A 12,728-nucleotide genomic window follows, 5' to 3' on the forward strand; every position below is an offset into this window, starting at 1 on the left:
CCTGGGACACTGAAACCTGTTTGAGGATTTTCCTGTGAAGAGTCYGTTTCTTCTCTTCTATGACCATCAGGAGATTCTAAGGAACAGGTCTCACACTCAGGTGTGGAAATTACCAGAGAGGTTAATATTGTAAGAGAGGAGACAATAGGCCAGGGAGAGGCACTCAGCTGGATGCCAAGCACTAGTAAGAGAGCTGAAAAGCCTCTCTGAGAGTACTTTTGTCACCCATGGATCACTCTCTCCAACTTCTGATAAAAACCAACCAAATTAATGCAACTTAAACAACGCCTCTGTCATAGATAGTTCATAAAGGGGCATTGGTTCAGGGCTCAAGCATTTTGCAATGGCATTCAACACAGCCTAACTTTAGACTTCCATTTGACTTTCCACCCTCCAATTTCTCCTGCTCCCTCCACTCACTGCCATTTCTCCAAAGGGAAGAACATAAGATAAAAAAAAAAAAAAAATCTATGTGTAAGAATTCTCATTCCCAGGGAGAAAGACACAGGGGGCTTTCTTGCCGTTGGTTGTGCCCACCATTTTTCTCATAGATATTTTGTAATAATAATTGCTTAACCATATCATTGTATTTGCAGAAGCTTCTCACACATTTTATGCCTTTCCAGAATCTTCTTTCATAGTAATAACTTAMGTTCTTGTGTACTTGCATGGATGTACCTTTCTATAAATGCAGTTTATAAGTGACTGAACTGTTAAAACATTTTAAGTAATTTGACCGTTCTTGAAAAGGCAAGGTGGTGTGCAGACCCACCACGGGAACAGCAACTCAACCGCAATTACCTCCCTCTGAATAATTTCCACTGAAAAGGGTTCTTTCTTTAGGAATCATTAGCCAAAAAGGTCTTTTTGTAGTTTATATTATACCTCACCACCACCACCACCAGAATAACTGCCTTCCACACCACTGCAGCTGCTCTGGCTGCTGACTGAATGTCATCCACAACACAGGCAGGATCCACACTGCCCACAGCTATGTCTGGAAAGCAGGCTGCAGAGCAAACAATCACTTGGGAACCTAATTCCAGCAAATCAGCACCGCCATTTATCTTGGACTTGAGCAATATATAGCAACAGTCAAACACATACCAAACTCGAGCACCATGAGGATGAGGGATAAGTTTATCCACTGAGTAGTGACTGTGCAAAGGTTTCTAGCTAGCACATTTAATTCACAAGCAAAATTTGACAGGCTTATTAGCACAGAAGCCTGGGGCTATGAGAGTTAGAATAAATGGAAACTTTCAAATGCACACAAGAAAGAGGTATGTCAAAACTGAGAGCTTGTTGGGTTTTTTCCCCTTGTACATACCCTCATTCGTTCTCAAGGACGGCATATAAACATGTACACTGCAGCCCGTATGATCACACACACTCTTCAGAACTATAAACAACGTTGCTATGATTCATTATTAGGCTGGAATTGCATTCAGTTCTTTCCCACTGACTCACCATATGGATCATTTGTCTGGTCTTTCACCTTCCCCACTTCTTTCCCTCCCCCAGAGATCATACATGACCCCTTCCTGAAATTCCAGCAGGAGAGCCTTTGCTCAGCACGTCAGCTCTCACAGGCAGGTGACAACAGCGGCTCAAACGTACAGGTGCAGAGCTCATCCTGCTTCCAACACCCCCAGCCGTCTGCCAGAGGCTGTCAGCTCCCCAGCACTGGGCTCACACCCTGGCTCAGGCATTTCAGTCTGGTGTGAGACAAGTCTAGCGACCCTAACAACTTCAGCTAATTTTGAGCAAAAGGCAGAAAAGCCATTTCTGCCATCCCACCTACCAGAACGGTAATTTCTCACAAAGTGGAGGAAGAAGTGGGTTTGGATAGTTTCACATCTTAACCTACTGCAGCTAGGTCAGACTGAACAATACATCAGTCAAAGCTTTCATCTTTCATTTAAAAGAGAAAGGTAAAGCCAGTTCTTAGCCTTCACAGTCGTAGGAAAAAATGTGTTGAAGTTATGACTTCCAAATCTTCAAAGGCAGATTGTAAATAAAAGTGCTGACATTTATTGCTTTTAAGCAAATCACATACTGGAGTGTGACTCATGAACTTTGGAACTGGCAAGCACCGAGGCAATCATGTTGAGAATGAGATCATGATGCAGTAGGTGTGCAGCATTCTCTTTTCAGCCTATTCACTATCTCTATTCTACAGTAATAAAGAAGAAAGTTTCTTTCTAGTCAACAATAAGGATCTTAATGTGCCTACCAGTGCCGATGGAAATAATAAAAAGTACCTTTCTGCTTCACTAAGAAAGCTTTTGACACATACTTGATCTCATAAAATACTGAAGGGCATATGACGTATTCACATGAATAAGTCAAAAGGCTTCATGGCACTCATACAAGCAAAATTAGGAATGTGCAAAGGCTGACATCTTGTATTTTAAAATACTGGAACTCCAATCTTCATTTTATTGTTTGTAAACTGCTTACAAAAGGATGTTCCTGTGGAGAGTGGGCTGTAACTAAAGGGGAAAGAAAAAGAAACTACATATCTGTACTGCAGAATTAGTCATGGGGTTACMTCAGTTTAATAATTCAGGAGACATTTTGTACATGTATCAGGTTGGCTTGGAATTAACTTCAACTTCAGTAAACTCTATGAATAGTGATTTCCAATTTGAATAACATGCAYGTATTTTTCTACTGAATAATTGCAGAAACTATCGCTTTCAGTATTCAGAGCCAGGGTTCTGCTATTCACAATGCAGGGCTTGTCAATTCTGCAAGCAGCAAGCTTTGAAGATAGTCACAGGAACATTTGGATAAACAATTGAGCAGATATATTTGCTCAGCTGTCCCTTCTAAACAGTACTTACATATTTGCAACACGTTTTTCCTCAATTATATTACAAAAGCCTCACCTATGCTAAATATATCCAGACAACAAAGAAAGTATGATAAATACCATCAACATTTAGAGGCTGGAATCTTCATCACCCAGAAACAAGCCCTTTACAAACATTGACTATATTTATCATTTTCTTTAATGTCATCATGATTCAGGCTGATATTGCCATTTCCACTGCTTTCTTTTTTCCCTACTGATCCACAGACAGAATGACCTCATGCTGCTTGCAAACAAGGGAGTTAGACAATAGGCTGAAAATGGCAAAGGAAGAGGGAAGATAGGGGTTAAAAACAAAATTATTATAACAAAGGCTACATCTAGAGGTGGAATTTCAAAGTTGGTTAATACCACTAGTATGACTTCTTAGCATTAGATGTACCACATGAGCACCTTAATTTTATTTTGTAGTTAGGGTATAGAGGTTTTCACACCTGTAAACAAATCTCTAACTTGCACACTATAGAATTTGAATGTTACCATACAGAAGCAACTGCTCTGGTGCACCCATCTAGGGAAAGGTGCTTAGGCTCAACCAAAATGGAATTTTGACTGATTGTTCAGCCAACTGCTTACCAGAAACCACAGGAATCTCTCTCCTATATCACAAACTATTGGTATGAATACACAAACTAAAAAAGTATCTTAGCTTATTTCCTGTAATTTCGGTATCACATTGATTATTAAATTATTATATAAATAATAATAATTTATATACATATACATATATATAGTTATATAAAATGTTGCAAGCATTCTTTTAGAAAACTACAATTTGTTTTAGAACACAGAAAATCCTAAAAATCTACTCAACTGAGTAGCAAATAATTGAGTCAAGCTGCAAATTGACATAGAGAAATATTAAAGAGAAAAATAACATTACATGTTCCTGTAAATGCCGACATCTTAAGGCATAAAAAGTGAATAAGGAGGATAATTTCCCCCATCTATGCAAAATTATAATCTTCAAAACACCTGCAGTGAATTAAATTAAATCAAAGCCAGCAGGGACTTCAGGATGACCCACTGAAAAACATTCTAATTAAATGTGTGTGTATATATACCTTTATGCAAGAAATGTACATATGTATCCCTGTGTACATAGAAAAAAACTTTGTTTAAACTTCAGGGCAGAGAAGGAATGTTGTCTTTCAATATTCTTTTTAATATACAAGAAACTCATTAACTTCTGCCCAGCAAAACACCAAACCCACCAATTATTACATGTTCTTATGTTACAAAAAGCAATAATTGAACCTTAAAGAGCACAGGAAAACAAGGGCACAATGTTGAAAATTCATAATTGCAAACAATGTCATCAGATGATACCACTGGTACTAGAAATCTGTCTTTAAGCTGATCTGCTTTACCCAAGGCTCAGCTACATGTTAGAGCTCCTTAGGTAAGTGTTGCTGCTGGGAACTCAACTGGAAATGCTGGGCAGCATCTGCAGCCCTGATACCGTCGTTGGGCATTCCAGACACTCCTGCCCTTTGCACACATTCAAGGCTGCTCCAAGAAGACTGAAGTTCTCCTCCCTTGCCTCCTCACCATGCTGACAGGTTCCTGTTTATCATTTTATTGTTATATAATCAGCACATAAAACAATCACACTGGATTTTACAATGCCCCAGAGAACCTGAAAGCTAGAGGCTATTTCCTGTTATCTAAAAGGCAAAAGCTACACCTCTCAAGAAAACTTGAGAAGATTGTTGAAACCATGATGAGACATCGAGCAGCTGATCACAGGAATCACTTCATTCTGCAAAAACATAATCGACATTTCTTCAGCCTGGTATTTTTCTCATCCAGTATCATCCTATTTCCCTTCCTCATATGTTGTCACCGGTCACTTTCAGCAAAGAAAACCTGGAAACTTGAAAGTACAGCATTTTACTTGTTTTCCTTAGTTGCGAGTAATTTCTGCTTGCCAGCTTTGCAGTCACAGAATTGCAATACTACAAGGGCAAACATCTGCTGTCAGGCATGCAGGGTTACTGCTTCTGTGGATTTCTTCCCAGCAGCTGGGAGGAAATGCTCCTTCTTGTTTAGACAAAAATATCAAATGGTTAGGAAATAAGGAGTTAGGAAAAGCTGTATACAAGGTTCACGCTTGAGAAACACAAGAGTACAGACTTTACCACTAAGAAAATTCCACTAGACATGAAGTTAACAATAATTTAAATCTGTTCGTTTATGGTAAGTCAGCCATTTTACTGTTGACCTACTTTGTATCAGCAATAATTTGTCACAGTGCATTCTCCAACTGCTACTGAAAGGAAGGTTGAAACCATACATTAAGAGCATAGTGTCAAAGAAACTGATGTTAATTATACCCTGCATTTCCTATGTTGATGAAATTGTCACTGCTAACTATTAATACAGCATTTATTGTCTAAGCCCAGCTTGCCCTACCAACCCCTGAAAGCCACAGAAYTAACATCCTGCTTCTCAATGTTCACACTAGAATATAAATCTGAAATGTGTAAAAATAACCTCTGCTATTACACCAAGAATGTGTAAATACACATTCCTTTTTTGGAGAACTATTTATCTCCAGTCTATACATGTTTCATTCTTTAAACAAAAAACAGCTTTAATGTTCTTCAGTCAAGCAGCAGCTTTTGCCAATATAAACTACTTTCCCTTAAAATTATGGCATTAAGTAGAGGAAACTTTGTAAAATGTAGAGTACTACTTGATTTATGGAAATTCAGAAATAAGCTTTACGCAGACACACAAAAAAAGAAACGCAGCAATGTCCTTTGTTGCATTCATTGCTAACCTGCACAATAACAAGAGATCATATTCTCCCAGCATAAACAAGGTTAATTAGAAGAACACCTTATGTGTATTGAGTGTTCATGTTCAGTGACATCTGCTTAATTTGGTGACAGAAACGTTTACAAGCATCAGCATAAACCAGAAGCATTAACTGGATTCTTTATGGTTTGCACATCAGTAAACTGTTTTGTAAGGTTCTGTTGCTGCAGTACAGTTGCCCCTGCTTCTAAATCACCTCTCAGGCTTTTTCTTCACCCATTTAAGCTGAAGGCAGTCAAGAGTATTCAGGTTTAACAATACTTAGCCTTCCAAATTTTAATCTCTAAGCTATGCCATGAGACATACATTTTGGTATGATCCAGGAAGACTCATTTTGTGATGAGTAGGAGACTTTTTGGTCCTGTGAACTGATCCAAGATACAACAAAAGTATAAGCCAGTGATGGTATTTTCATATCAGAAAAGTGCCTCATATTATTTCCACATTTTCATGTAGATGAATAGAACRAACCAATAATAAGAAAATTCCATGGCATAATGAGGCCTGTTATAYTCAGATCTACCTAGAAATCTTTGCAAAGTCAGCAGAAAAGTGGGAAACGAAAATCGGCATTATTAGCAATTGAATGAGAACCCTCACATCTCTATTCAAGCCTAAGAATGACACCATGAGCTACAGGAAAAAAAAAATTGCTCCAAATGGCTGTTTAAGCCAGATGTACATCTCCAGAACAAGCAGAAAAGAAACCACACAACTGCAAAGAGAACAGAAAAACAGAGCTTCTTACAGGATACATGTAATACAGCTCTCTATAGGAGGAGCATCATTACCGAACATGAAATACAAAAGCAGTATTGAGTGGTAGGATCTGGTACCACACAGTAGCAGAGTGGGGGAACACACCATCCAAAAAAAACAACCTTTTGCTCACCTGGCATCAATTAGAAAGCAACTGTACACTTTATACAAAGACATCCACTGAATGGTCAACAAGTCTGAGCAGACAGGTCCTTCATTCYGAGGAGAGCTGTAACATTAGAGCCGTGTACAGCTGAGACTGCCCTCGGAACACAGCTGAACAACAGGATTATTCAGTGCTCCTCAAGGAAAATCAACTAATTTAACTAATGTRCGCTGGGCAAGCAGGTCTTGAATGTGTTCTCATCTCTAACATATGCATTAAAATAACAGCCTTGCTGGTTTCATAATGGCACCTTAAATGAAATTCARAAGTGACAAGCATTTTGCTTAGTGTGCTGTTTGTTTGACCTGCAGCAAAACACTGGATTGGCAACAGCCCTCTCTTGGAGGCATACTCCACTTCTCTCAGGGGTACTTATGCCCGGCTGCCACAGTATGCTACGTACCATCAGACAATGGCACATTGTGTGCACATTGGGGCATATTTAAATCCTAGCTGGAATAAATCCATAAAATAAAGCAACTGGAATAAAGCAACTCTGAGGACATGGGTTGTACCAATTACTACTTACAGCYGCAGTTAAAACTTAATGCCATGAATGAAAGCACCACACCGTAAAAGGACTAAAATGTTAACCATCTAAAGGAGCAGGCTCCCTCTTAGTTCAGTATCACATGCCAGTCTCACAGATGGAACACTTGCTGCCTCACAAAGCTATGCTTAATTTACCAAAAAGAAAATACTGACAGCTGACGCTTTCATAATGTGCATAGCTCAGGTCAAAGACCAACTATACAGCTACCCCTTCTGATGCCATTCTTGCTGTGCAGCCAGAAAGACTACAGGCAGCACCACAATACACTAAGCATGGTTCAGTCAGCAGCGAGCTTCATGCAAGTTTAATACAGCTTTAAAGCCAAGCTCAATATTTTTTTTCTACTCAGATATGCTTCTGCTGTCTGCAAACATGTAATACAACTGAAATGTCTTTGCGTACTCCTACCACTGGAATAAATTTCTTGCTTGCAGATTTAAGAATTTAAAGGGTCATCTTAAAAGAGAATTTTTAAGGTATCAAAATACGAGCCTTAACTTTGACTCCACACATGAGTTACACCTGTACTTTAACACAGGCTCACTCTGAAGCTTTGGTAATAGGTCTTTTATTTTCAGATCCCTACAGAGCACAGTCACTAAAGTTCACTGCTTCAGGAGCACATTTGCTTCCACTGGTCTATGCCAGAAAGCCATAGTGCCAGGGAAGCCCTATCAATACTCTGAAGTTCTGAATATTGTCATACATATGCAGATAATGCTAAAAACCTTATTTGTAAAGCTGAAAACTCAGCTTTCACTTTCAAAACAACAGAGGGAAAGAAATTGGTAAAAAACAGCTGGACAGTTCAGTCTTATGGTTTGCTCATGTATTATCAGCTATATTACACAAATATGAACTGGAGATACAATAAATTACCACTAATTGCAAAGGCACATAGTTGAGCAGGAGCTGCAACAATGCCTGGCAAGTCTGATGCTCAATTCTCCCATAGCTTGCAAGCTTGGTTGGAAAGTAATGGCATTCTTTTCATTCAGAGCATCAGCAGTAATCCATGTGACTGAAGTAACCAAGCKGGGTAGGCCTTTTTACTAAACACTCAGAAAAAGTACACAGGAGATAAGGAAAAGTCTTGGGCTTTACTCCAGCACTTTACCAAGTGTAAATAGAGTGGTAAGAAATTCCTCTCAAATGTATCTGCTGTGTTGTATACAAATGACGTTAGTGTGGTGCTTAAGTGAATCACATCTCTACATCATTCACTATGAATACACATTTAAGTATGGGCTTCTCACTTCGCCTTAGCCAACCTTTTAAGTTTGGGAAAAAAGATCAACGTACCTTTTGTTGAATCCAATCTTAATGATTTCTAAAGTTTAAGTCTTGCATTTGAAGAAAGCAAAAGGCAGCAAACTGCTCTTAAGGCTAAGGGGTACTTGTCCCAACTCTTATTATGCAGGGAATCCATCAGGTAAGAACTGTGAACTTGTGAGCAAGTAGGTCAAAATGGACATTTAAGTTTGCTATATCCTTCATCAGGAAGCCAAGTAAACTTTAATCCTCTGGATTTATTCAAGTCATCTTTGGTGGATGTTATTTCTGTACCTTTTCCTCATATCCTGGAATTATTTGCCCTGGAGTTATTTCCACATTGACTGATTTTAAAAAGTTTAAAGTGACATATACATCATCGTGTTCCCCTAAACTTTCCAAGCATTTATATGTGACGTCTTCATTAATCCAGGCCTGTACCAAGTGTTCCCTAGCATCGGGGTGCCATTGATGTTTTTAAGTCTTTATGGTACCTATTTTGTTTCTACTGTGAGACAAAAATAATTTAACTGATCCTATGTAATCACGACAAGAGATTAATTAAAATGCCAAGATAGGAAACAATTTATTATAGAGAGAAGAAAAATTTCTCATCCAAAATATAGAAATCTGTACAACTTTGCCACAATCAATATACATGAACTGTACAAATTTACACCAGTTCATAATTTACCAAATAAAAGATGACTAACAAAGTTCACAAAATAGATGGTGGTTTGTGGAAAAGACTTTTACCCAATTAAGAACAAGGAAATTACAAACCAGACCTCCACTTTCTAAAAATAAGAAGTTTACTCAGTCTTAGAAAACTACAAGCTAGCAAATGTACAGAGAGCTGGCTGGTGCTAACACCACAGTTCAGACAGTGTCTTTATATGGTCTTTTTAAAGCCTGTTGCCATGGCAGATTCTGATCACTTGCTACTTTTGAGGCCAATGTAAAGATCTGACCATTTCCCCAGGTCATTCTTACTGGTTTATCTTATGTACATTTATATATATTTGTAAGTGCTAGGTAAAAGTCTGAAAAATAAAATTTCCAGTACTATGGTGTTCATAAGTCTTGTTACTGAGCTGCCAAAAATGCTAACAATTAATAAATGTAATAGTGCAAATTTGCTCTGCAAGACCTACTGCAGAGAACCACTTTATAAATACAGATTGGGGTTGAAAATTGGTGTAGAAATAAAGTCAGATGTCTTGGAGAAACTGACACTTCCTAAATCTTCTTACTCCCTAGCAAGCTGCAATCATTTTGACTTACAGGCTATTAAATCACTGAAAGGTACTGTCCAAACTATGGCACTGTCACTTTAAAGTATACCACTCTAACGTGTGCCAGATCTTCACAGCTGTGACATGGTTTAAATTCCATAATCCATCCCCAGAGGTGCCCACCCAAAGTAAAAACCAAATTTATCCATCCATTTTAAGGTGATCCATCCACAGACTATATCTTAACCTGATACAGTCATCATATTGTAGCTTTTGGAAGGGCTAGTTCTGCCCAAGAGAAGTTCCTCCTTACAGCTTATTCTGCTGTCTACCATTTGCATGTTGGTGTTACTTTGGCTACCTCCTGCTGGTGCAGCTTCATACAACACACAGATCGAGCCATCCTCTCCAATGCGATAGGACACTTCGTACGGGTCAACCCAGAGAGTAAGTTCGCTTGGAAGAAGCTGAAACAGTTCCTGACTGCTCAATCCAATCCGCTGTGCTGCCTGTCCAATGAGAGGATCCATTTTATGGTTGATCCGGATACATCGGTAACCTGATCCCTTGCATGGCTTTTCTGGGAACCAGTGGTGTTTATAATGTTCTATAAAATAAAAAACAAACATTATCCTCTTTAATTCTGCATTCAAAGACTCATGCAGCGATTATTGGTCTCTTGCAAGTTTCTCACCTCAAGATTTTATAAAGCTTATCATTTCAGCACCAAATGGCTTGAAAAATCATTATAGGCTTTATTTCTGCTGATAATTTACGTAAGTGCAAAGTCCCTTGGGAAGCACCCATGCACAAAGTTATTGTTTTGTGCTACTGTATAGAGAACATCCACCACCAGAAAGGAGTGAAAAGCAATTTCCTGGCAGTCACAAAAACAAACATAAAAATACAGAAATTATTACATACATAGCAGAAAAACTCAAGAGTTTTAAAACGTCACACACCAGAAAGGAAAAAAAGACGTTTTCCAGCATCCTCTTGAGATCACACCCATGCTTAGCTTCTCACATTCTAAAAACACCCAAAAATAACTAGGGAAGGAGCTGGGCAGCATTTACCGACTGACTCAAGCTGTATTTCACCACTGTTCTTCCCAGTCTGTTTTCTATGGCGAGAAACCCAAGGACTCCACTTACCTCAGGAGTTTTACCCCACCCAAAACCCTAACGATCTGAGGGTACTAGTAGCCACTATCGAGCCCACTGGGACATAGGCTTGGGATTACAAAACCCACAGGGCAGAGAAGGAACCCTCSGTATTTGTTCCTAACCGGGGCTGTGGGGCGGTTAAGAGACGCTTCCCGAAGAGGAACCGAGACTCATCGTCCACCAATGAATTTTACTTCACCAAAAAAAAGCAACTTCGGACCATTTTCTTTTTGAGAACCAGGCGATTTGAGCCCTTGGCGTGGAGTTCAAGTCCGGGCTGCTCGAAAGCTTTGTCTACGGAGCCAAGGACTGCGTGTGTGTGTGGGGTGGGGGAGATGCCTGCCCGACGCCCGAGCACCTTTTGTTTACAGCACGCTCCTGCCTCCCACATCCACCGGGGCCCGCTCGGCACGGAAAGTCCCCGCAATCGGCGAGCCACGGCCGCGGAGCCCCGATCGGCACCCGGCGGGGCTCCAGCCCCTCGGGAGAAGGGGGGAAGGGCGATCTTTCCCYCTCTCTGGCTGCCCGCGGGGCGCCGTGCCGCCCGCACCGCCGCCAGCCCTGACCGGGAAAGCGGCCCGCGGCCGAGGGGGGAAGCGGCTCCCGCCGCGCCCACGCCGCCCTCACCTGCCAGCAGCTCCTGCAGGCACTGGCTGAAGGTCTGCAACTGCCGCTCGTTCATCAGCCCCTTGGTCCGCAGGAACTTGGAGATAAAGCCCACGGCCGCGGCGATCTCACGTATCATGCTGGCCCGGGTGTACAGGGCGGGATGCATGGAGGCGGCGGCGGGCGGCAGCCAGCTCTCCGGGGCGGCCGGCGCTGGGGCAGGACGGGTCGGGACGGGGCGCGGGGCGAACGGCGTGGAACGGGACGGGGCGCGGCGCGGCTCTAACTGGGCGCGGAGCGGGCGGCAGAGCCCAGATCACATCCCGGAGGCGGCAGCCTCCGCCTCCTCTTCCTGCGGCAGGGGGACGGCGGCAGCAGCGGCAGCCGCGGCAGCGCTACCCGCATTTCCTGCGGCGGGGGACGAAGGGAGGTACCCGCCGGCCGCCTMCTCTTATAGCCGCCGCCGGCCGGAAGTGGCGTCACGGCGCCGGGGACGCGCCACCGCCAATCCGGAGATCGCACCATCGTGACGCCGGGTGACGGGGCGGGGCCGGCCGGGGCGGGTGACGTAATCGGCTGTAAACAAATAGAGCCGGGGGCGCGCGCGGAGGTCGGCGCGAAGGGTCGTGTGCTCGTGCCAGGGCCTCCGCGTGCCGAGACTCGSGTCCGCGCGAGCCGTCCCCGCGCGGGCTCCCGCGCGCATGGCTGTGGGCAGCGCTCTGTGCGCGGCGCCGAACGGCTGTGGGGTCGCGCGGGGTGCGCGAGCGGGCGGGGCTGCAGCGCGCGCGGCCGCGCGCTGTCTCTGGGGAGCGAGGAGCCACGTCAGCGGCGGAGGTGGGCGGCGCGCGGGGAAGCGGCGGCGCGCGGGGGCGGAGGGGCGGCTTTGGCGCTCGCCTGGGCCCCGGCGGGCCGTGCGTGTGCGCCCGTACCGCCCCACGCAAGGGCGGYCGCCGGAGGATGTGGGCGCTCCCGCAACGGTGTTTGTTTATACCCGCGGACGGTGGAGGTGATCTGGCTGTGGCCCCATTGCCTTCTCTTGGAGAGCAGAGGCGCTCTGTTGCCACCCCGCAGTGCCTGGCGGCCCTCACGTTTATTGAACCGTGGCCTTCAGAGTGCGTCCACAGTGGGGTCTCCGGACGGGGACCCCCGCGCAGAGCGAAGCCTTTCCCCGGTGGTCCCGGGCCCTTGTGCCGAAGCAGAGCGAGGGGTGCGGGGCGAGCGCCCCTCGCACAGGGCCGGCCTGGGCCATGGCTCTCTGAGGCCATCCTGG

General features: G+C 43.4%; 1 protein-coding gene across 1 annotated transcript; it reads right to left on the minus strand.

Annotated features, from left to right (window-relative positions):
- Positions 1–9,012: 9,012 nt before the first annotated feature.
- On the minus strand, positions 9,013–11,875 carry BTG1 (BTG anti-proliferation factor 1). Its single transcript, XM_057378920.1, has 2 exons — positions 11,480–11,875; positions 9,013–10,293 (listed from the first exon to the last, which is right to left on the minus strand). Exons 1-2 carry the CDS (start codon positions 11,625–11,627, stop codon positions 9,929–9,931), a joined length of 513 nt encoding a protein of 170 aa, XP_057234903.1. The 5' UTR covers positions 11,628–11,875; the 3' UTR covers positions 9,013–9,928.
- Between the last annotated feature and the right edge of the window lie 853 nt (positions 11,876–12,728).

The sequence above is a fragment of the Malurus melanocephalus genome, unplaced genomic scaffold, assembly GCF_030028575.1.
Source record: "Malurus melanocephalus ecotype Western Australia unplaced genomic scaffold, MMel_1.1 scaffold_380, whole genome shotgun sequence".
Lineage (NCBI taxonomy): Eukaryota > Metazoa > Chordata > Aves > Passeriformes > Maluridae > Malurus > Malurus melanocephalus.